Source organism: Chiloscyllium plagiosum, chromosome 13, assembly GCF_004010195.1.
Source record: "Chiloscyllium plagiosum isolate BGI_BamShark_2017 chromosome 13, ASM401019v2, whole genome shotgun sequence".
NCBI classification, from domain to species: domain Eukaryota; kingdom Metazoa; phylum Chordata; class Chondrichthyes; order Orectolobiformes; family Hemiscylliidae; genus Chiloscyllium; species Chiloscyllium plagiosum.
Genome location: NC_057722.1, coordinates 35,803,222 through 35,829,281, shown reverse-complemented (window position 1 = coordinate 35,829,281; position 26,060 = coordinate 35,803,222). Strand labels below are relative to the sequence as shown.

Sequence of the window (26,060 nt, the reverse complement as noted above, 5' to 3'; positions counted from 1 at the left end):
GACAGAAGACAGAGAGTGTAGATGGAAAGTATTCTGCCTGGAGTCAGTGGTGAATGGCTCTGTTCTTGGGCCTTTGTTCTTTGTAGTTTTTATAAATGACTTGGATGAGGAGGTTGAGAGGTGGGTTAGTAAATTTGCCAATGACACAAAGGTTGGAGGTGCCATTGATAGTATTGAGCGCTATTGTAGTTTGCAGCGCGACATAGACAGGATGCAGATCTTGGCTGAGAAATGGTAGATGGAGTTCAACCTGGAAAAATGCGAAGTGATGCATTTTGAAAGGTCGAACTTGAATGCTGAATATAGGTTTAAAGACAGGATTCTTGTCAGTGTGGAGGAGCAGAAATCTTGAGTGTTCAAGTGCATAGATCCCTCAAAGTTGCCACCCAAGTGGATAGGGTTGTTAAGAAGGTACATGGTGTTTTGGCTTTCATTAACAAGGGGATCGAGTTTAAGAGCCGCGAGGCTTTGCTGCAGCTCTGCAACACCCTGGTGAGACCACACTTGGAATATTGTGTCCAGTTCTGGTCGCCCTATTATAGGAGAGATACAGAGGCTTTGAACAGGGTGCAAAGAAGGTCTACCAGGATGCTGCCTGGACTGGAGGGCTTGTCTTACAAAGAGAGGTTGACCAAGCTTGGACTTTTCTCTCTGGAGAGAAGGAGGAAGAGAGGTGACCTGATTGAGGTATACAAGATAATGAGAGGCATGGATAGAGTCAATAGCCAGAGACTTTCCTCCAGGGCAGGATTGACTGGCATGAGGGGTCATAGTTTTAAGATATTAGGAGGAAGTATAGAGGAGATGTCAGAGGTAGCAGAGAGTTGTGAATGCATGGAATGCATTGCCAGCAGAGTCATTAGGGACATTTCAGCGACTGCTGGACATGCACATGGACAGCATTGAATTGAGGGGTGCGTAGGTTAGGTCATTTTATCTTAGATTAGGAATAATCCTCGGCAAAACATCATAGGCTGAAGGGCCTGTTCTGTGCTGTACTTTTTTATGTTCTATGTTCTATTGTATTGCTTCCTAGGCAGGTAATCCAGTACATTCACCAATTGCATATCTTGCTACTACGATCACGTTTTAAAACTTAGATTAAGTTATTTTATATAAATATGAATTAAGATCAAAATTATGGCTAAAGAAACACATGTTCAAAGAGTCTATCAATTTTCCTATGACCCAATGCTAGAATTGTTGAGATACTATATCAGTTTGAATCCAAAGAGTGGCTGAAAAGTAATGAAAATATAAAGCAATGCAACCAAATTTTAAGTTCCCTGACTCTATACACAGACCCAATATGTCTTGATATTTATTGTTGAATTTGACTCTACTTTTTCTCGAGGCGAAAGTGAGGACTGCAGATGCTGGAGGTTAGAGTCAAGATTAGAGTGGTGCTGGAAAAGCAGAGTATGTCAGGCAGCATCCGAGGAGCATGAAAATCGATGTTTCAGGCAGGAGCTCTTCATTAGGAATGAGGCTGGAAGCCTCGGGGGTGGAGAGATAAATGGGAGGGGGTGGGGCTGGGGAGAAGGCAGTTGAGAGTGCAACAGGTCGATGGAGGAAGAGGTAAAGGTGATAGGTTGGAGAGGAGGGTAGAGTGGATAGATGGGAAGAAAGACTGACAGGTGGGACAGGTCATGGGGACGGTGCTGACCTGGAAGTTTGGAACTGGGGTCAGGTGGCGGAAGGGGAAATGAGAAAACTAGTGAAGTCCACATTGATGCCAAGGGGTTGAAGTGTTCTAAGGCGGAAAATGATGCGTTCTTCCTCCAGGCATTGGGTGGTGAGGGAGTGGCAGTGGAGGAGGCCCAGGACCTGCATGTCCTTGGCAGAGTGGGAGGGGGAGTTCAAATGTTTGGCCACGGGGCGGTGTGGTTGATTGGTGTGGGTATCCCAGAGGTATTCCCTGAAGCACTCTGCGAGGTGTCCAGTCTCCCAACGTAAAGGAGACCGCATCGGCACCAATGGATACAATAAAGACATTTGTGGAAGTGCACGTGAAATTTTGATGGATATGGAAGGCTCCTTTGGGACCTTGGATGGAGGTGAGGGAGGAGGTTTTGCAATTCCTGCAGTGGCAGGGAAAGGTGCCAGGAGGGGAGAGTGGATTGTTGGGGAGCATGGACCTGACCAGGTAGTCACAGAGGGAAAGGGGATAGGGGTGGGAAGGGAAATATATCCCTGGTGGTGGGATCCATTTGTAGGTGGCAGAAAAATCGGCAGGTGATGCGGTTTTTGTGGAGATTGGTGGGGTGGAAGGTGAGGACAAGGGTTCTGTCCTTGTTGCGGTTGGAGGGGTGGGGGTTTGAGGGCGGAGGTGCGGGATGAGGATGAGATGCGTTGGAGGGCATCTTCAACCACATGGGAGGGGAAATTACAGTCTTTAAAGAAGGAGGCTATCTGGTGTGTTCTGTGATGGAACTGGTCCTCCTGGGAGCAGATATGGCGGAGGCAGAGGAATTGGGAATATAGGGTAACATTTTTGCAGGAGGTAGGGTGGGAGGAGGTGTAATCCAGGTAGCTGTGGGAGTCGGTGGGTTTGTAAAAAATGTCGGCGTTGAGTCGGACGTCATTGATGGAGATGGAGAGGTCCAGGAGGGGAGGGAGGTGTCGGAGATGGCCCAGGTGATTTTAAGGTTGGGGTGGAATGCGTTGGCGAAATTGATGAATTGCTCAACCTTCTCGTGGGAGTATGAGGTGGCACCAATGCAGTTATCAATGTTGCGGAGGAAAAGGTGGGGAGTGGTGCTGGTGTAACTACGGAAGATGGACTGTTCTATGTAGCCGACAAAGAGACAGACGTTGCTGGGGCCCATGCGGGTGCCCATGGCTATACCTTTTGTCTGGAGGAAGTGGGAGGATTCGAAAGAGAAATTGTTGAGGGTGAGGAGCAGTTCAGCCAAACTAATGAGAGTGTCAGTGGAAGGGTACTGGTGGGAATGTCGGGAGAGGAAGAAACGGAAAGAAAGAAACCTTAGCAACAAACCCAAACAAGCAGACAAAACACGTCCAGAAACCCTAGCCACTCTCCCCTACGACAAAGACATCTCGGAAATGACTGCCAGACCCCTTGGCATCATGGTAGCCCACAAACACACCAACACACTAAAACAGCAGCTAATGAACTTGAAAGACCCTATACAGACAACAAGCAAAACTGATATCATTTACAAAATACCTTGCAAGGACTGTAACAAACACTATATTGGACAAAAAGACATGACCCTCTCTCACTAGTATGCTCACATACAGATGAGGAAGGACACCACTTCAACTGGGACAATATATCCGTCCTAAGACAGGCCAAATAAAGACACGCATGAGAATTTCTAGACGCATGGCATTCCAACCGGAACTCAATCAACAAACACATCGAGTTAGACCCCATCTACTACCCCCTGAGAAAAGGAACAGGAAGTGATTTTACCACAGGAAATAACATCACCATAGGAAATGACATCTCCAACCAAAAGAAACCCAAATATATGAATAGAAAGCAGGAATTTTCAGCATTGCTTCGCCTGAGGCCCACTGAAGATATTACCTAGTAGGGTAACGAAACATCTGGAAATGAACCTTGCAGCTCAGAGAGCAAACCTACATCCAAAATAAACCTTTGTATGGATGAGGAAAAGGGTTGTGGACAGGATGAACCAGCTGACCATGGCACCATGGTGCAAAAGGCCATTCAAAAGGGGGGAGCAAAAAGACAAGCAGTTGTCGCAGGGGATTCTAAGGGGACAGATAGTATCCTTTGTGAGCCGGATTGGGAGTCCCGCATGGTGTGTTGCCTGCCCGGTGCCAGGGTGCAGGACATCTCCAATCAACTTGAAAGGATATTGGAGTGGGAGGGAGAAGATCCAGTTGTTGTGGTCCAAACTGGTACGAACAACATTGGCAAGGCTAGGAAGGAGGACCTGTTTGGGGAGTATCAAGCACTAGGCAGGAAATTGAAGAACAGGTCTTTAAGGGTCATAATCTCTGGATTACTGCCTGATCCACATACTAATTGGCATTGGGATAAGAAAATTAGGGAAATAAACAAGTGGCTAAGAGATTGGTGTAGGCAAGAGGGCTTCCATTGCATGGGCCATTGGCATCGGTCTTGGAACCAGGACAATCTGTAACGATGGCACGGTCTCCACCTGAACCGATCTGAAACCAGTGTTCTGGCGAAAAGGATAAATAGGGTGGTCACTGGGACTTTAAACTTGTGAGTCGGTGGGTGGGGAGGGGAAGGGAAAGCAAAAGGGATTATGGAGTCAAGTAGAAAGATAAGTAGCAGGTTAGCATGTGGCAGGGTTTAAGTTCAAGGCAGGCTAGAAATGAAGCAAAAGGAAGGATAACCTAGGACATATTACTAGAGATGATGGAATAGGATAAGGAATGAGGATAAGAAAATTAGCATTAAGGTACTTTACCTGAATGCTCATAGTAGTCGTTACAAAGCAGATGAATTACTGGCACAAATTATCGTGAATGATTGCGATGTGGTAGGCATCACAGAGACATGGTTGCAGGGGGTTCAGGACTGGCAGTTAAACATCTAAGGATTTACAACTTATCGAAAAGACAGGGAGGTGGGCAGAGAGGATGAGGTTGCCTTGTTAGTTAAGAATGAAATTAAATCTGTGGCACTGAATGACATAGGGTCGGATGACGTGGAGTGTGTGTGGGTGGAGTTGAGGAACCACAAAAGCAAAAAAACCATAATGGGAGTTATGTACAGACCTCTCAGCAGTGGTCAGGACCAGGGGTGCAAGATGTACCAGGAAATAGATAGGGCATGTCAGAAAGGCAAGGTCACAGTAATCATCGGGGACTTCAATATGCAAATGGATTGGTTGAATCATGTTGCTGGTGGATCCAAAGAAAAGGAGTTCATGGAATGCTTGCAGGATGGCCTTTTGGAACAGCTTGTGTTGGAACCCAGGCTATTCTGGACTTAGTGCTGTGTAATGAGCCAAACTTTGTAAAAGATCAAAGCAAGGGAACACTTAGGAGGCAGTGATCATAATATGGTAGTGTTCAGTCTGAAAGAGAGAAGGCAAAATCAGATATAATGGTGTTACAGTTAAATAAAGGCAATTACAGGGGCATGAGAGAGGAACTGATGAAAATTGACTGGAAGCACAGCCTAGTGGGGAAGACAGCAGACCAACAATGGCAGGAGTTTCTGGGTGTAATTGAGGACACAGTACAGAGGTTCATTCCAAAGAAAACAAAGGTTATCTGGGGGTTTGGGGGTTTGGGGGTTGGCAGGGAACAAAATGCCTTTGGTAAGGTGCATCACAGGAGGCTGCTGAGTAAGGTGAGGGCCCATGGTGTTCGAGGTGAACTACTCATGGATTGAGGATTGGCTGTCTGACAGAAGGCAGAGAGTTGCAATAAAAGGTTATTTTTTGGAATTGCAGCTAGTGACAAGTGGTGTCCCGCAGGGTTCAGTGTTGGGGCTGCAGCTGTTCACTTTATATATTAATGATCTGGATGAAGGGACTGGGGGCATTCTAGCGAAGTTCAATGATGATACGAAGTCAGGTGGACAGGCAGGTAATACTGAATAGGTGAGGAGGCTGTAGAAAGATTTAGACAGTTTAGGAAAGTGGTTAAAGAAATGTACTTTGACTTTATGAATTTTCTCACTGTTTAGAAAATAGTCCATGCCTGTATTCTTTTTTCCAAAGTACAAAGGGATCTGGGAGTGCTAGTCCAGGATTGTCTAAAGGTTGACTTGCAGGTTGAATTTGTGGCTAAGAAAACAAATGTAATGTTGCATTTTTCTAAAGAGAGTTGGAATGTAAAAGCAGCGATGTGCTACTGAGCCTTTATGAAGCTCTAATTCGGCTCCATTTAGAATACTATGTCCAATTTTGGGCCCCACACCTCAGGAAGGACATACTGCCACTGGAGCATATCCAACAGAGATTCACATGGATAATCCTGGAATGGTAGGCCTAACATACAATGAACGGCTGAGGATCCTGGGATCGTATTCATTAGAATTTAGAAGGCTGAGGGAGATCTAATAGAAACTTACAAGATAACGCATGGCTTAGAAAGGGTGGACGCTGGGAATTTGTTTCCATTAGGGGAGGAGATTAGGACCCATGGGCACAGCCTTAGAATTAGAGGGGATCAATTTAGAACAGAAATGAGGAGACATTCCTTCAGCCAGAGAGAGTGGGCCTGTGGAATTCATTACCATGGAGCACAGTGGAGGCTAGGACGTTAAATGTCTTCAAGGCAGAGATTGATAAATTCTTGATCTCACAAGGAATTAAGGGCTGGGGGAAGAGTGTGGGTAAGTGGAGCTGAAATGCCCATCAGCCAATGTTTGAATGGCGGAGTGGACTCGATAGGCCGAATGGCCTTACTTCCACTCCTATGTCTTAAGGTCTTATAGGTACATTAATTTCACTGGCTAAACCTGGAGCATGCCTCTTCCCCTCCAAAAAATACCAAGTAGTCTGAAAAAGTAAAGAATATTGCAAACCATAATACTTTGTCGTTGTTTAATTTTTTTGTGTGGAAATGGTGGAGGGGATTGATCAAGGTGGCTTCCTCATCGAGATGATGCAATCAGTTTTAAGCAATTTTGGTATGTTGCACTGTGATTTAATAGTACATGATGAGGAATAGCATTTCAATTACATCAAAGTATGACTGTAAAAACTGATATTTTGCATTTTGTGATATGTAAATTATTTTTATGAAATATGTCCTCCAGATTGAATCATTGAGATTGTCAACCTAAGTATCTAATAGCATGTTCTTGTGTGGCTATAATTTCTTCCTTAATTTTACAATAGCTAGTTTTCCTATTCTTGAAATAATCTGATTAACAATGTTTGTCACAGTCGAGTTAAAAACTCTAACCAATGAAAAGTTATGAATTTAAATTATTTCTAGTAATGTATTTAAACTGAATATAAACACTGCAGTTACGTGCCTCACTTGCACCAGCCCATTCGATTGGTACACTAGTGTCATCTAATGCTTATGTTGTGTCATTACATGATCCACAAAATCAAAATATATCATTATTATAGAACCGCAGAGTAGGAAAACAGAAGGTGAAATCAATTTATTTATTGTAGCTGGGAATTCCAGAACTGACACTCAAGAGTATTTTCTTGTGTTGGAATTAGGCAATATTTAAAGATTTAAGATTTTCTCTGCTAATTAGGTATGAGTATTATTGCAACTTTTTTTATGATTTTACAATTTGATGTGAATTTGATATAAAGGTCAATCTGTCAGCTGGCTACTTTGGCCATCACTGACTCTGGCAAATTTTCTGGAGCTACCAAACTGTGTTAGCTGTAACCTGGCTGCTGCACCCACAGGTGCTTGTATCATTGCACGAGACTGAGAGGGATCTGGAGAGGAAGGCCAACTTTAACAACAACAATGCATTTAATCCGTTTTCTATTTTGTTAGGAATAATTTAACGTGGGGATTTTGTTGGTATTCCTTATGTTCAGCATTGCAATGGTGGCAATGTTGTTAAATGCAATGCTTACCTGCACTTAACCTCATTTAGCAAGTGCTCTTAAGGACAACGATCACTCATGACAGAAAATCTCAGAGAGAGAATAATCATTAGTATGAAACTGACATAAATATTCCTATCCCACTGGCAGCTTAATCCAACTGATATCTGGTGGAAACCCGTCAGAACATCAGTGCTCAAATTTCACCATTCCTAGCAAGATTGGAATTTTAAGCAAAGATATTTATGGATTTGCAAACAATAATAGTCAAAGTAAATTTATCAGCTGTGTAAAGCAATCAGATGAAATTACTGGCCACACCACCCACTCACCCACGACAATTCTTAGCACAGAGTAAGTGTCTATCAAATATCCACTCTTTAGCTCACCTCTGCATCAGTGAGATGAAACACTGACTGGCCAACTGCATTGTAAGACATATATATTCTCTCTGCAGCATGCCCCTAAGCTTCCAGTTGCCTGAAACTTCAACACTTCATCGTTTTCCCTGACCAACATTTTTGCAGTGCTCCAGCAAGACTCAGCACAAGCTGGAAGAACAGCATCACATTTTCTGCCTGGGGCCCTTGCAACCTTCAGGACTAAATACCGAATTCAATAATTTTAGAACTTAAACACAATCTCCTATGTCCTTTACCCACTGTAAATGACATGAATTGCTTTCGCCACAGCCAAGTAATTTTCACCTACTTATTCCACCCCCCCCCCCCCATATATGATTTTCTTTCTCTTGGCATACTATCATCCATCCCTTTGTCTGCCTTTAACTGTTGTTTTCTCACTCTAGACTCCATCTTTGCTTATCTATTCACTCCTTTACAACTAGCCCCAACAACCCAGCATATACACCACCTTTTTTATAAGCTAAATTCAATTCTGAAGAAGGGGCATTAGATTTGAAACATTAACTCTGCTTTTTTTCTACACATGTCGTCACACCTGCTGAGTTTCTCCAGAAATTTGTTTTTGTTTCAAATTTCCACCTTCTACAGTTCTTTATTTTACTCTCTATTGATGTTATATTTCACTTCATCTGATTAAGGAGCAGCACTCCAAAAGCTGTGATTTCAAATACACCTGTTGGATTATAACCTCATGTTGTGTGTCTTCTGATTTTGTGCACCATAGTCCAACACCAGTACCTCCATGTCAATGTAATGTTTGACCTGGAAGAGCAGATACTGGTTGCTTGAAAGACAAAAGTGAGATGTAGTCCTGAATTAAGATCCTTCAACATTGCTGTGGTAATTAACAGCAAAAAATAAAGGTAATTATTCAATTTTCCTCTGAACAATATATTACTGCTAAAATTCAAATTTAGAATGAACAAAGGCTTGTATTTATGCAGTGTCTTTCATATCCTCAGGATATCCTTTCAATAATTTTGAGGTGTAGCCATTGTTGAAATGTGAAATGTAGTAGTCAATTGTGCACAGCAACGTCCTAGGGAAAATAATGTGATAAGTGATCAGATAATGGGCGCAAAGACTATTCAAGTCAGTGAGGTTTCAGTGAATTAAAATCTCAGCTAATCTATTTTAATTATATACGTTTTGGGCTGAACATGCGTTAGGATACAATGGAAATTGCTACTATTCTTCTGCAAAAATAACCAAAGGATATTGTACTGATGCCTGAGAGAAAAGACCCCATTGATAACACCCCATTGATAGCATTTCTGGCAGTGCAGCACTCCCTCAGATTGTGAGCCTAGGATTTGTACTCGGAACTTTCTGACTCAGAAGCAAATGTACTATCATTAAGCTACAGCCAATTGTTAATATCGTGGTTAATATTTGTACCATTTTATTATACTTGGAACCGCTGGACAAGTCAGATATAAGACTAAAAACTGGTTTGATAGGTCATAATTTGCTTTGTTTTGGATTTAACAAGGTGGGCTGTCATTAAAATACAAGCACACAGGCTGCAGATTTTGTTTTAACAATAAAGTGGAGGTTTGTTGGCACAAGAAATTAAGATAAAATGGAATAAACTAAACCATCTCTTTGTAATATGAATTCAAAGATTTTTAATCACACAGTTAAGTATCATCCCATTAATTCCAAATAATATATTATAAATTGAAAAGAAAAACAACAGTTTTTTTAAGAACTCAAAATGTACCCATTGTACAGTAACCAAAGCAGACTTGTACAGTACCCAAACCATCACTCACAAAGTATTCACGAGAACTCCTGTCTCTCGCACCTTGAAAGGTGTAACTATAACTCTTAGCTATAGACTGAAACTGCAGATAACTTATTTATGGAGCTATTATACATCTGAGCTTATACCTACACGCCTTTAAATAGCCTCTTCAGGGTTTCATCCTTAAATTTCTGGTGTAAGACTATCACAAACTCTTTACCCTAAGCTAATTTAGTTTCACTATATCTTTCACTGCTCAGGAGCACTGGTGCATGTAGCTAATCGACATTGCAAGGACATTGCAAACCAGCCAGTCAAATGAGCTAATCTCAAAATTTTATATGATACTCAAATGAATGACCCACATGATGGATCATTACCAATTCCTCATTAGCTGGTATTCGAGACAATTTCTATTTCTTTGTTAGTCTTTTATTTTCCAGGAAATAACTCTCCGGCATCATTTTCAATTTAGTTTCTGAGTAAGCTGTTTCATATAATAATTCCAACTTCAAATCTGTTGCATCTTTATTAAAGAAGATGGGCTAAACAAATCAGCTTCATTTTCTTTGGCTTCATTCTTCTGTGTTAAATTTTCAAAAACTGTATCTGATAACTGAATTTCCAAATCATCTACCAATTTCATAGACTCCTTTACTTCATATTTGATTTTATGGACCTGAGATTTAGTCACAACACAGTCAGAAAGCAAGATAACCTACCAGTTTCTTTTACTTCCTTTGGTTGTTCTAACACCCTTGGTGAAGCCAATAGTTTTGAATCTGCCAAGTCACTTCCCAAAATAAAGTCAATTCCCTCCATAAGAGTTTGTTTCACTACCATATCTCCATTTATCAAGACACTGTTTAATCTAACTCGTTATAATGGGACTGGTTTATAACCTTCAGGAATACCTCCAAATCTATCCTTCATCAACCCCTCTGGAAGACTAGTATCATCAGCTAGCATCAGTGATTGATTTACTCCAGTTTGTTTTGATATCTTTATTGGTTAACTTCCTTAATTTGAAGCGTAAACAAATATCTCCCCTTTGGAGATAAAATATTCAAAACATCTAGTGGTCTGATAATCCTTGTCTATGTTCAAAAATTCATTTTCATGACTGTCCTGAGCCACCTCTTCCTTCTTAGTATATTCCAAGTGAATATGTTCTCCTTGTACTTTTCCGAATGTTTCCTTTTCTGAAGTCTGCTTAGAACATAAGAACTAGCAGCAGGAATAGGCAATTCAGCACCTTGAGCCTGCTCCGCCATTTAATACAATCATTGTTGACCTCATCACAGCCTTAACTCCATTTAATTGCCTGCTCCCTATAACATTTAACCAATTGCTAATTAAAAATCTGTGTATCTCTTCCTTAAATTTATTCAGTATGCTCATGTTCACCACACACTGCGTACTGAATTCCACAGATTCACCTTTTTGAAAGAAGTAACTCCTTCTCATCTCTGATTTAAATCTGCCACACCTTAATCTAAAACTATAACCTGTCATTTTAGATTGCCCCACAGGGGAAATATCTATACTACTTGAGTATCAACTCATCATTTACTCCATCTCTCCTCATAAGACAAATCTTTCATTTCTGAATTAACCAAGTGAATTTTCTCAGAACTACCTCCTCTTCTATCTTGGTGTCTTCGATGGTGTTCAGGAATTCTTGAGTATTCTGCTTAGTGTTTTAGTCTTTGGTGTAGCTCATTGGCTAATCTGTACATTGATGTTCCAGATAGTGAGACCATGGGTCTGAGGGGGGTGACTGGTTTGTGAATTTTGGGTAATCTGTAGAAGCGTAGTGTATTGGATCCATCTGGTTTCATTTTTTGAAAGTCTGTCTTATTTAATTTTTCAGATTGCTGAAAGTTTTTGAGTAGGGCTGTGGTTCGGTTCTCTAATTGTGGGGTCGGGTTTATGGCCGACGAAGAGGGTGAAATAATGGGCTCCTTTGATGTAACAGCCCTGTTCACATCTACCAACATCAACCAGGTGAAGGAAACACTGACTATACTATTAGAAGAACCAAAGACACAAACACCAAACACTACCAACTTCATCAGCAAGGACACCATTGTCAAGCTAGTGGACCTATGCCTTACCACCCACTTCCCTTTCAATAACAAAACCTACAGACAAACCAACGGAACACCCATGGGATCTCTGATATCAGGATACTTAGCAGAGGCAGTAATGCTGAAACTCGAACAAACAGCTCTGCCAACCATCCAACCTAAACTTTGGGTCCACGACATGGGATGACACCTTTGTCATCACTAAATGAAACAAAGTAGAGGAAACCTTTCAAGACCATCAATAATATCCTTATTGGCATAAATTTCACTAAAGAGGAGGAAAACAAAAAAAACCTGCCATTCCCAGATGTCACAGTAGAGCGAACAGCCAATGGGGAACTTCAAACTGGCGTCTACAAGAAAACAACACAGACTGACCAAATACTGAACTACAGAAGCAATCATCCCAAAACCCACAAACAAAGCTGCACTAGAATATTATTTCAATGAGCCACCATACACTGCAGCATAGAGGAACTACAAAGGGCAGAAGAAAATCACCTATACAGCATATTCAAAAAGAAGAGTACCCAATGAACACAGTCTGCTGATTTCTCAGCAACAAACCCAAACAAGCAGACAAGACGCATCCAGAAACCATAGCCACTCTCCCCTACATTAAAGACATCTCAGAAATGATTGCCAGACTACTCAGATCTCTTGGCATCATGATAGTCGACCAACACACTAAAACAGCAGCTAATGAACTTGAAAGACTCTATACAGACAACAAGCAAAACTAATGTCATTTACAAAATACTGTGCATGAACTGTAACAAACACTACATTGGACAAACAGGCAGAAAACTAGCCACCAGAATACATGAACATCAACTAGCCACAAAAATTGGCTCTCACTAATGTCCTTATATTCAGATAAGGAAGGACACCACTTTGATTGGGAGAACACATCCTTCCTTGGAACAGAGACACACATGAGAATTCCTAGAAGCATGGCATTCCAACTGGAACTCTATCAACAAACATATCAACTTGGACCCCATTTACCACCCTCTGAGCAAAAGAACAGGAAATGACATCACCACAGGAACTGACATCACCAACCCAAGGAAACCTAAACACATAAATTAAAAGCGGGTTACTAATATCAGTGCTTCATCGGAGGCTCATTGATGATGTTACCTAGGATGGTGACAAAACGTCTGAAAATGAACCTTCCAGCTCAGTGAGCAAACTCACATCCAGAACCATTCAAGGATATAAGCATACCACTAAGTGATGTACACATGCTGGTGCAGTTGTTTAATTATTTTCTGAAGTTACTTTGCCATCAAATAAGCTTTATATTGTATGGATGGATGAAAAACTCATAATAATCTCGAATTGTGAAGAAGTCATACCTGACTTGAAACGTTAACTCTGTTCTTTGAAACACACATTCCCGTTTTGTACAATAAATTTAAGCTTTCCATGCCTGTTTCCAGCTTTAATGGTAAAATATTCTAAAGAATCCAGTTGTCCAATGATACAACTATAAATTTCAAAGTTAAAAAGCACACAGCACCAGGTTATAGTCCAACAGTGGCTAGCTACCTGACCAAGGAGCAGCGCTCTGAAGGATTGTACTTCCAAATAAATCTGTTGGGCTGTAACCTGGTTTTGTTTGATTTTTAACTTTGTGCACTCCATTCCAACACCGGCACTTCCACATTATAAATTTCAGTGCATCATTTTGCCAACTTGTATAATTTGACATCTGATTTAATTTGTATTAAATTTAATTTGTATTAAGAGCCGTCTGCTTTTTTTGATGCACGAAAGATCGGGCAATGACCACTAGTTATGCTTATTTGTTCATTTGTAAAAAGTATCGTTTGGGTGCTTTGTGAACCGTGGCTTCCCATTGTGGAACACTCATTTGAGGCAGACCTACACTTTAAACACTGATGTGTTTTTGTCAACTGAAGTGGGGAAAAAGCAGAATGCTAAAGGAATTATATACAACTTGTGTGACAATATTATTTATCTGCAGTCCATCAGAGGCTACATCGCTGTGTTCTTATCGTGGTTATGTTCCATGTGTAATATTCTCGTGATTCTGGTAATTGATGTAATCATGATTCTTACTACCCCAATCTGGGGACGCTAGTTTATGGCACCAATTGGATTTCATTTCTGTTAATGTTGAGTTGGATACCTATGGAAAACAAAGACAAGATAAAAATGAAACAATTTCTGCACTTCAACAGTCACTGTCTATGAGACAGCATTTGTTGCATGTAATCTGAATGGAACCTCACTAAAAAGGCCACGTTTCAGCGGGATGCTCTGGTTTCCCGCGTCCTGATCACAAAATTGGAACATGAACAGGCCATTCAGGCCCTTGAGTCCGTTTCTCCACCCAACAAGGTGATCGAAACCCCATCTTTATCCTCCCGCCTTGACTCCATAACCGATTAATAAAAATTGAGCTCGCAACTCTTGTTTGTTTTTTTATGGGACTTTTTTTCAGACTTCCACCAGCCAGTGGATGAAGCTGTTTGCATGGCCTGGCTAATAATTTTAAGAATATGCTTGTAAAAACCAATGAACGTGTCGTATTTGGCATACCTGGTAATATTGCGACAGACTGTCGCTAGGAATGATCCAGAAAATCACGAGTCATCATGGTTCAGGTTATTATGACTTCATGGTCATGGTAACTGTTAATTCTCGGAACATTTTTTTTGATAAGTAAACAGTTGTGTAGTTATTTGTTTAATTCATGCTCAAAAGCATACTCATTATAACTTTGTAGCAGAGGGAATAGAACAATGATCATCATTAATTTGGAACAGATTTGTTATTGGTTCATGTAAATAACACTTGTTTACGAATTGAGAATTGGAACTGCTTTCTCATCCCAGGTATTTTATTCGAAAACAATACAATGGTCCTGGACCTTTGAACAAACAAGTTGCACTGAGTAACATTTGCATCTGTCAGGCAATTGGAAAATGTGGCTTTTCGTTACTGAAAGTAGCATTGAAATATTTGGGAAATCGTGAGTTTACCTCTACTCCAACCTTGCTGCAATGAGTTAGGGCATAAATGGCGAAGGTCTAATCTGAAAAGCAAGGGAATGTGCAGTGGAACGAGAGACCGTCCATTCAGAGCGTGAGGAACAGATCCAAGGATGGCCACGGCATCAAAAGGTTCACTTTAACGATGATGGAGCCTTACTCCCTGGGGTATGTGCCAAACAGATCAAAATTTATCATGAAACCCAGGGAGGGTTGAGATTAAAAGGCTCCATCAGCTGGTACTGAGGTCCATGGTGGCTTGAAACATGTTTGTTAGAAACCCAGACCGGCCCTAGGTCCTGATTGTGATCCATCCCAGTGGTTTTCGAAGAAAATTAATCAGCTGCTCTCAACGATGTTGTCACTGTAATTAATTCGCAGGAGATTATTTGCAATGTCAACGCTTGTGAAAAGAGATTTCCACCCGGCCTTGGGCTGGATACATTTAAACACCAATGTAACCAATCCCTCTATGCTTTTACCATTAAGAATGAATGTTGGTCCCAATTTTCTGTTAAGAATTTGGCCTCGTTTAAATGACTCTCGTCTCTTTTGTAGCTTTATTTGAAAATGCGTTGGTCGGGTATCGTTTACCAGCGTGTGGCAGCATGTGAGCCTGCGTTCATCACAGTTATCTTGGGTCAGAAGGGTCCAACGGCCAATTAGCCCAAACTCAGTACAACATACTATCAAGGATTGAACTAAATATTGCGCGTTTCTTTGCAACTTTTTATAACTCTCTTTAGAAATATAAATTTAATCAGCCTGCTTATTTTGCAACGTTAGCCAAAGACAGTTGTTCAGTAGGAAACGACAGCCAAAACCAATGAAAAATCTGTTATATCTTTGGTAATTGTCATTGTTGGGAAGAAATGCCGAGCTCCAATTCTTGGTCCCCTGGGAGCATGTCTGTGCTTTCCTTCGGCCCATTTCACGGGTTTAACCAATGGGGTTCTAGTTGGTGTCCCAAAAACCCATAAAAGCTGAGGACCAACTGACAATCCAACTTTTTTTCCTCATGCCCTGCAAACCCTGAAATGGAGCTACGAACTTATTTACTTGTTTTTGTGTACTTAACAGTTCCCGTGGCCATCTCTGGGAAACAAACATGCAAACTGAAAGGAAAGTTTAATTTAAATAGTTTTAAAATGCCGGGTGATGTGATAATTGGAGGGATGTTTCCTATTCATTACAGAGTCGTATCGTCAAATTCTTCGTCCAGCACATCACCACAGTCTTCGGGATGTGAGGGGTAAGAATTCAGTTGTGAATTAATCATTGTCAGGTTATTGTGAAACTGGGTAATTCCACAGTGAATTCTTGATTTAAAAAATTATTCAAGGAACCAAAAATGGAGCGGCTATGGAAGCAAAGGAATTTGCGCTTCCCTGAACTGGAATTGCAAATTGTTTTCAGCTCTTTTAAATTAATCAAATAGCAACAGCGGATTTCTTGCTGAATCAGTTAACTGGCTGCCTTATTGAATTGTATAATTCTAGGATGCAATATATGGTTAAAGGTAAGGAATGTACAGCACATTTTCAGTTGAATGTGGGAAACCAATGTATTCCTCGGAGTGGAGAGGGTTCCTGATCCAGTTATGAATGTATTACAAGTAAACGATGTATTACTGGAACACACAAAGCAGAAAAGAGAAACTCAGCAGATCTGGCTGCATCTGTGTAAAGTTAACGGAATTACCATTTCGAGTCTAGTTGCCCCTTCTTTAGAATTTTTGTTTTTGTGTGCTTCAGATCTCAAACATGCGCAGTTCTTTGTTTTAGTTATTTGTTATTGGATTGTGTGCTGGCGTTATTTGGCCACTGCCATTATGTGAACGTTTGCATTTGAGATGCATTTAATATTTGTCACCCGCTGGTATAAGTAATCAATGTGACAACACCGTTCAAATCAATAGGCAAATACATTTTAAACTGGTTGAAAGTTTCAGCGAAAACGCATGCACAGAACTTACCGATTTTATAATGGTCTGCAGGGCTAAATATCTCCTGCTTTCAAACCGGTGTCTCAACTACCAGTCATGACCAAAAGGCAAACACTTTCTGGAGGATATTTGCACCTTCTCGCATTTTTTCCTTCATTGAGAAGCATCACAGTCATTCGATCATTCGACTAATTCTGCAACGTACCTGCAGATTAGAATGTTGCAAATATAATCCCATTTTTTAAGAACGAAGGAAGACAGAATTTGGCATCTTTTTAATTTCATTTCAGTATGTTGGCATCTTCGAAAATAACTGTCGGACGGACAGAGTCGACATAAATTTATGAAAGAAAATTATGTTTAACAAATGTAATGGAGATTATTTGGAGAATGTAATTATTAGGACGTGGTGTATTTGCATTTTCAGAAGACGTTTTGTGAAGTCCCATACTGGAAGTTGCTAAGTAAAATTAAGGTGTTTGGGTTTGGGGGTAATATATTTGCACAGATTGAAATTTGGTTAGCGGGCAGAAAACAGACAGAGTAATGTGTCCTTTTCAGGTTGTCAGGCTGCGATCAGTTGATTACTGCTAGGATTAATGCTCTTCACAATCAATATCAATGATATGGATTTGGAGGACCAATTATATCATTTCCAAATTTGTAGATAGTACAAAATGTGGTGGGAAATGAATTGTGTTGAGGTTGTAAAGAAGCTTCAAGGTGATTTGGACAGACTGAGTAAATGAATAAGAACACCGCAGGTCGAATGAGGTTATCCACAATTATAGGAGGAATACATTTCTTAAGAGGTGAGAGACTGGAAAGTGTTGGTGTCCAAATAGACAAAGTCAGCATGTAGGCACAACAAGAAATTTGAAAGTCAAATGATATATCCGTTTTCATCATGAGGGGATTTGTATACAGGTGTATGAAGCAAGAAGACTAACTTCAGATGCATTAGAGCACAGGTGAAACCATGTAGAGTACTGCATACACTTCTGGTCCCTTTACTGAAAGAAGGATAAACTTACCAGAGAGGGAGTGCAACAGATTCATTCCTGGAATGTTAGGACTGTTCAATGAGAAGAGATTGAGGTGACTAGTTCTGAATTATGTGGGATCTAATAGAATGAGAGGCAATTTAATTGCTTACCAAATTCTTAAAGTGATAGCATAGATTCAGAAATACACCATGTTTTCCCTAGCCTTGTGGTCCAGGAACATGGACACAATCTCACCCCAATTAGGACTAAGATGAGAGAGCATTTCTTTACTCAGATGATAAAGACAGTGGTAGGTAAGTCATTAGGTAAGTGAGAGAGAGAGAGACACTGATAGATTTCTCGTAACTAATTACATCAAACGATATGGGGATAGCACAGGAAAATATTGTTGTGCTAAATCATCAGCCAGGACCCAGAATGGCAGTGCATTCCCAAGGGCTGAATGGCCTACGTCTGCACAAATATTAACATGTTCCAGTGGGTAGGACAATTATGTCTCGAGGTAAAAGCTTCTAACTTCATGATGTATCATCTGCATAAAACCTAATCAGGAACTCTATTATTGTAATTCCGGAAATAGCTGGAGGAAGTATTAGGTTGATCCCTAGACTTCAAAGAAAATTGCAGCTGTGCAAAGGTTAAGGAAAATATAACAATAGCATAGACTGTATAGTTGATTTTGAAGTGACTTCAATGAACCTGTCCATAAAGAACTGATATCCTCTGGATTTCTCCATTCCAGATTTAATTTAAATTGAGTGCCAAGTTAAAGGAATCTCTGGGTGTCTTGTATCACTGATGTAATCAAGCAGAGAAAATAGCCCAATATGTTCTCATAGGTTGTAAACCAGGCAGTAAAATGCACTGATTTTCTGTCATTTTAAATAATTTTTATAGAGTTTTTTTATTCATTCATAGTTTGTGAGCATCATTACCAAGTCAGCATTTAATGCCCATTCCTACTTGCCCTAAAGCAGGCAATAGTGACCTGCCTTCTTGCACTCCTGCAGTCCATGTGCTACTGATGTTTCACGTGAGCTCTTTAAATCATTATTAAACCATCCCAAAATTCTAATCCTTTTCCTCATGTGTTTATCAATTTTCTTTTTAAATGTATCTATAGCATTCACCCATAAAGCTCCTTGTGGCATCAAGCTGTACATTTCAATCATGTCCTGAAATCTTGTTGCCGTTGTTAATGAGTACTTTATATATATGGTTTCTAGTTTTTGTTTGCCCCACATTAGAAATAGCTTCTCAACAGCTATCCTATTAATCTCCTTTTATAATTTTAAAGGTCGCCATCAGTCTTTTTGTTCCTTGACCTTTCTTTTGTCAAGAAAGAAGTCCTAGTCCAGTCAATGGGATACAGATTCATACATGCAGTGCTGAGTATATAATGCTTAGGCAACCCCTTCAAAAGACACAGTCACTGCCATCTCAAAAGACAAGGACAGCAGATACCTGGGAATGACACCATCTGCAATTTCCCCTCCAAGCCATTCATCATCCTGACTTGGATCTATACTCCCAGTTCATTTAGTATTGCTGGTTGACAATCCTGGAATTTACCCCCCCCCTAGGTTTGCTCGCTGAGCTGGAATGTTCATTTTCAGCCGTTTCATCACCATACTAGGTAATATTTTCAGTGAGCCTCTGGAAATGAACCTTCCAGTTCAGTGAGCAAACCTACATCCAGAACCTCAACTTGAGCTACCAATCTTCTCAAAACTTGCTAATGCACACACACAAAACAATTGTTGGTCGCCCTGAACTAAATGGACTGCAGTGGCTCAAAACGGTAGTCTACCATTCTTTTCTGAATAGCAACAAGGCTCAGACAACAAATGCTGGCCAAGTCAATAGTGCCCACATCCCATGAATTAAAAAGAAACCAAACAAATACTTTATTTTCTCCAAAACATTTAACACCAGGAAGAGCAATGTCCTTGTACATCTTCAAATAATTAGATCAAAGGCAATATTAGGAGTAGACAACTTACATTCCATGGTATCAAGAATATTGTCTGTTATGAGAATTTTAAAAATATTTTTCCATGGAAGACAGTCATTTAGGTCTGTGCCACTGAAACTATCTGCACCGATCCTATTTCCCTGTATGATGTTAGAGTCCTTTTTTAGTGGGAGACCATGGATAGATTTTCCAGTCCTGGAGATAAGGCATTTGGACTGAAGTGCCATAATATTTTCATATGAGAAAATCATGAATGACAAACTCCATGGAATCTTCCAAGTTCGCCCCTCATTTAGTATTTGAAACAAACTTTGCACCTGAACTGGAACAGGTGCTGAACTCATTGTCAAAGAAGAAGGTGAGGGGAAATCTGGGAAGCCATCAGTGTATAATGGCCTAAGACATGGATGTAAAGTAATGTGAGCAATTGCCAGTTTTCTCAAATGTTATGTAGGGCATAAAAATATGTCAAAAACTAATGATATTAAATCTGGATGCTAGAAATGAATAAGACTTTGAGTGGAATGGTCAGCATCCAACATCTTGCTTGAGTACTGACGAAATTGAGGACTACTGCTTAAGGTGCATATTAGCAATGTTCCCTGGCTGCCATTTTAAAACCATCCACACAGAAGACATTAATACAGCATTCCTGAGAAAAGGAAGCAGCTATGGTCAACACTGTGTACAGTTTTGATAGGATCTGGGAAAAGATGCAGAAGAAAGTGTTACAGTTAATCAATGCTGCCATGGTAAGACTAGTAGTATACATTTTAACAGGTCTGAATATTTCAAATTAACCCATTGTGCAGTCCTCACAGTTCTTTTAGAACTTACCATGGCGAACTATACTACAGCAAGGTCCAGAGAAAGCGCAACTTAAGCGGAAGTCTTGTGGCACATTGACATCTTCATAGGTTCTACCTATATAAAGTAGCTGTAGCAGAACATAGATACATGATATCTTAGTGATGCTTATTAGTTGGCTGTAAATGCATCTTTTTCTGTCAATCAACTTTATACTACGAAAATTAACCTCAGTCTCTCTATTTTCATCACATAATTGAGGTCCCTCATCAAAGATACCAATCTGGTTTGTTAAAATGTATGTCATCAGTGTGAAGATGAGTAAATGGGTCAACAGTCGAGCCAGAATTCTCAGCTATGGCCAATGTAGCCTATGCATGTGCTTCCCACCTAATGTCAGATATTTTAGTTCAGTGAATTGGGATTCAAAAATGATTTGAATACCGCCCAGTGTTTTGTAGTAGCAGAGAAAAAAAGTCCATCTATTTCACAACAGTAAATAAAATTCCAGTAGCTAAGCAACAGTCAAAGTAACATAAACTCAGATCCAATGCTTTCAGGGTCCTGTACTTTGATCCCCATTAACAGGGCCTTGGGCTATTGTGGGACATTCTTGTTCTTGGATTATAGCAAGGCTGCTGTGCTCAAGTCAGGAAAGGAATCACTGTACTTGGCTGGGAGGTGGAAACAAGGGCTGACGCCATTTAGGGTCTTTGATTTTTGCCCCTCTCCTGACTGCCCCTATAATTTTTATATGATTGGCAAGAAATAGATCAAACTTAGCAATGAGTCCTACTAAGCCAAGATAGTTCCTGTTTTCACCTAAAAATTAGTATATGTTCCTCGAATATTCACCTGACTATAATAACATGTCCAAGGACATGCCTTCAGTAGGTTTGCTCCTGTAGGTGTGAATTCAAGTTTAACTCACATTGCCTCATCAACTAAGTAAGCAACCAAAAGAGAAAATGCTGGAAAATCTCAGCAGGTCTGGCAGCATCTGTAAAGAGAGAAAAGAGCTGACATTTCGAGTCTAACTGACCCTTTGTCAAAGTTTCAGATTCCAGCATCAGCAGTAATTTGCTTTTAACTAAGTAAGCAAAGCTTTTCTAGAATCCCAGAGCTTTCATGATTTTGAACGCCAGCAGGGTTTCACCAGTCATCATTGGCCAGTGTTGCCAATAATATTGAGAAGAGTTTATAGACAAAACAGTGTACACAACTGGCTGTTGGAGAGAATACTGGCTAATCTTGACTGTATTTTGTTTTACCATAATTTTCATTGATGAACTAGGCTCTTGGAACAAAATCTAATTTGATTTTCGAATGATTCACTTCAATTTCTCAAACAGACACTCTGAGGGACCTTCTGTATCTAGAATGAAATATCACTCTTAGTCAATACATTCTAGAGATCATTGGACTTTGTGTACCTATTTTCTTTGGTAGGGATTTCCGGGTCTGTGGTCTTCTTGGTTCTAGCAGTCACCTCCATTCCATGCCAGCTGTTCTAGTGAAAGAGGTAGATGCTTGTGTTTGGTTTCGGCTTCACTGGTTTTCTTGAGTATAAGTCCTTCCTTCATGACAGTGAACTATTAAACTTTGGTCATTGTTTTAGCTGCTTCTTTTTTCTCTTCTGATGTCTGTTTTCAAAGGTTCTCTTCATTTTTATCAGAATAATTAGGGAAATAAATCTGGGCAAATTGTTTGAACTCAATCCTTTATGTTTACAAGTAAAGTAGAACTGAAAATGTGTTGCTGGAAAAGCGCAGCAGGTCAGGCAGCATCAAAGAGCAGGAGAATCGACGTTTCAGGCATGAGCCCTTCTTCAGGAATGAGGAGTAGGGCTCATGCCCAAACATCGATTCTCCTGCACCTTGGATGCTGCCTGACCTGCTGCGCTTTTCCAGCAACACACTTTCAGCTCTGATCTCCAGCATCTGCAGTCCTCACTTTCTCCAAGTAAAGTAGAAGTAAAACATTCAACATATACATTTCAATAATATATGAATTTACTTGGCATCAAGAAGAGATAGGGAGTGCTTTTCACACTTTATTAGTCCTATGAAGTGGAATCATAAGGACCACCAATTTAATGCAAACAAGTATGGTTAATAAATGAAGCATTGTCGATGTAGTGAAGACAAATAGGGAAATGAAAGTTCTTGCTCATACAAATTAATGTACTAGCCCAATATGAAAATATTTCAGAAAGTTACGGCACTGACACAGGACAATTATTATGTGAAATAATGGTGCTATTCAATACCACAGCTATTATATAAACCACAAGTCTTCATGAAAGTAATACTTTTGCAAGAAGGATGTGCTTTCGGTCAAGTGGATAAGGACAATAATTGCAATCTTGCTAGTCTAAATAAATGTGATCATGGTGCATTAATAAATGATGTGTCAGCTCATTAGCTTGTTACTTCTGGTATCAATTATTTCAATATATTCCCAGATGGTTTATCATCTTCTATTGTCCGTAAACATACGGTTCTCCAAAGCTCTGCTTTGCATATCCTAGCTTGCTACAAAATCCAAACTCCTACTGCACACTGACCCGCACTACTTCGTGATTAAGCAATGCCTTGATTTTTAAAAAATAATCTTATTTTCAAATCCTTTCATGGTCGCACTCTCTTCCTAATCTCCTCCAGTGCTACAATCCTTCAAGGTCTCACTTCTCCCATTTTGGCCTTGTGCCTTTCCTTGGTTTTAATTTCACCATCATAAGTATGCATTCAGCTGCCTGAGCCCAAAGGACTTGCCCCTCCAACATTAGATCTGTTTCTCCAGCTCTCCTTTCTCCTTTAATCCTCATTACTATGTACCTCTTTGACCAAGATTTTGGTCATCTGTGAAGTTTTTCTTGTTAAAACTCTGGTGAATCTCATTGGGATGTTTTATGATGTTCAGTATATTTTATACAAATACAAGTTAATGTTGCATTACCTCTTAAATTCCTTTAACCCCCACTGAAATAGTTTGTTTTTGATATCTTTGATAACTATATTTTCTCTGCTCAATATATGGCTTTGTTAGCGTCAATGTAATTTTATCCGAACCTTTGTTTCAATTTTGTAACAGATTCAACTTCAGAGCTTTCCGCTGGGCCAGAACAATGATCCATGCGATTAACGAAGTCAACCAGAATGATTCAATTCTACCAGATATACAGCTTGGATATACAATCTATGACTCTTGTTTTACTATTTCCAAAGCTGTTGAAGGAACGTTGACATACCTGACTGGACAGGATGAAGCTGTACCCAACTACAGGTGTGGCAATGGAGCTCCTTTGGCAGTGCTAATAGGAGCTGGAGGGTCAGCTCTCTCTATAGCGACTGCTAGAATCCTGGGACTGTATTATTTTCCTCAGGTAACAAAATTGGAAATGTTGTAGTGATAAAATCTATGTTTTATTACAACTTCATTAAGAAGATGAACATCAGTTTGGGGAGTATTGCATTAATGTGACAGATTATCCAGCCAGTGTATTTACTTTAATAAAATAATTCAGAAAATAGAGTTTTAAGATACTAAATGAAAAAAATAAGTGAAATGACTTGTTCAATGATTGTTTGAAATTGTAATTGAAATTGAAATATCTCATTGAAGATTACTTTACCAACAGAAGTTGTGCTTCAAAGTAAATAGTACTAAAACTATTTCAAACTCTCAGACATGTCAAACAGATTGATCCTTAGTTGTGATTTTCAGCTTTAGATAATTATCATTAAGGCATTAAGCTTTGTGACTATTTGGATAGAGATCCATTATCCTTCCTGCAGACACTGTTGAAATTGCTGACTCAGCTTTGGGGTTCACATCACTTGAAAAGTAAAATGCAAACTGATGTTGGATGTTCAGACTTTCTTTTTAAAAATAAAGGGAAATCTGAACCTGGAATATGAAACAAAATACAATTTATGCAATATGTTCATTTTAGACAGATTTGGAAATTAATTTGCTCTTGTGCTTTTACTTAACTTATCCAAACTAAAATGCAAAGGTGAGGCACATAGACATTTTTTACTAAAGTAACATGTTACTGATTTTACATAGACATTTTTTACTAAAATAACATGTTACTTACTTGTTTTGTAATAAAAAGCAGCATTACATGTGGCATGGCATCCAATTCCTTATTGAATAGAAATTGGAAATAAATATTGGCTATATGATGTCCAGAACACCAATTGCCAAAAGATATGTTCTGTTATCAGAATATGAAAGGTATAGCTGAACTGCTACAGTATATTTTTTGCCAACATATTGTGTGGTGGAGTGTGAGGATATTAGTTCATGGCCACAAACCTTCACAAATACACACCTTGGAGTGCAGGTTCATAGTTCCTTGAAAGTGGAGTCCCAGATAGATAGGATAGTAAAGAAAGCATTGGTATGCTTGCCTTTATTAATCAGTGCACTCAATATAGGAATTGGGAGGTCATGTTGAGGCTGTACAGGACACTGGTTAGGCCACTACTGGAATACTGCGTGCAATTCACGTCTCCCTGCTATTGGAAGGATATTGTGAAACTTGAAAGGGTTCAGAAAAGATAAATAAGGATGCTGCCAGGGTTTAGAGGGTTTGAGCTATAGGGAGAGGCTGAATAGGCTGGGGTTATTTTCCCTGGAGCGTCGGAGGCTATGGGTGACCTTGTAGAGATTTATAAAATCATGAGGGGCATAGATAGGGTGAAAAGAGAAAGTCTTTTTCCCTGGGGTGGGGGAGTCCAAGATTAGTGGTCATAGCTTTAGGGTGGGAGGGGAAAGATTTAAATGGGACCTAAGGGGCAACGTTTTCACGCAGAGGGTGTATGGAATGGACTGCCAGACAAAGTGGTGGAGGCTGGTACAATTGCAACATTTGAAAGGCATCTGGATGGGTATACGAATAGGAGTTCAGAGAGATATGGGTCAAATGCTGGCAAATGGGACTAGATTTATTTAGGATATCTTGTTGGGATGGACGATTTAGACCAAAAGGTCTGTTTCCATGCTGTATATCTCTATGACTCTAATTAATGCTGAACATGGTGAAATCAGTGGGTGGGTCAATGGGCTGTTCTGATAGTTCAGAAGTCAAAGTGACTAGATAAAGAGGAATTCTAGAAAAATATTGGGAACATTTACAGAAGTACTTAAAACATCCTTATGTTTTAAATCCAACATGGATTTAGTAAGGGGAGGTCGTGCCTGACAAACCTTTTGGAATTCTTTGAAGAGGTGACAAGTAGGTTAGACCAGGGAAACCCAGTGGATGTGGTCTATCTAGACTTCCAAAAGGCCTTTGATAAGGTGCCACACGGGAGTGCTGAGCAAGGTGAGGGCCCATGGTGTTCGAGGTGAACTACTGGTATGGATTGAGGATTGGCTGTCTGACAGAAAGCAGAGAGTTGGGATAAAAGGTTCTTTTTCAGAATGGCAGCCGGTGACAAGCGGTGTCCCGCAGGGTTCAGTGTTGGGGCCGCAGCTGTTCACGTTATATATTAATGATCTGGATGAAGGGACTGGGGGCATTCTA

General features: G+C 40.0%; 1 protein-coding gene across 1 annotated transcript in view; it reads left to right on the top strand.

Moving 5' to 3' along the window:
- The first annotated feature begins 11,609 nt into the window (after positions 1 to 11,609).
- Positions 11,610 to 26,060, top strand: part of LOC122556376 (vomeronasal type-2 receptor 1-like) — a 42,434-nt gene continuing 27,983 nt past the window's right edge. The window contains exons 1-4 of the mRNA XM_043703011.1: positions 11,610 to 11,684; positions 15,349 to 15,430; positions 15,871 to 16,042; positions 23,618 to 23,909. Coding sequence (XP_043558946.1) covers positions 11,610 to 11,684; positions 15,349 to 15,430; positions 15,871 to 16,042; positions 23,618 to 23,909 — 621 coding nt within the window. The remainder of the gene's footprint in view (positions 11,685 to 15,348; positions 15,431 to 15,870; positions 16,043 to 23,617; positions 23,910 to 26,060) is intronic.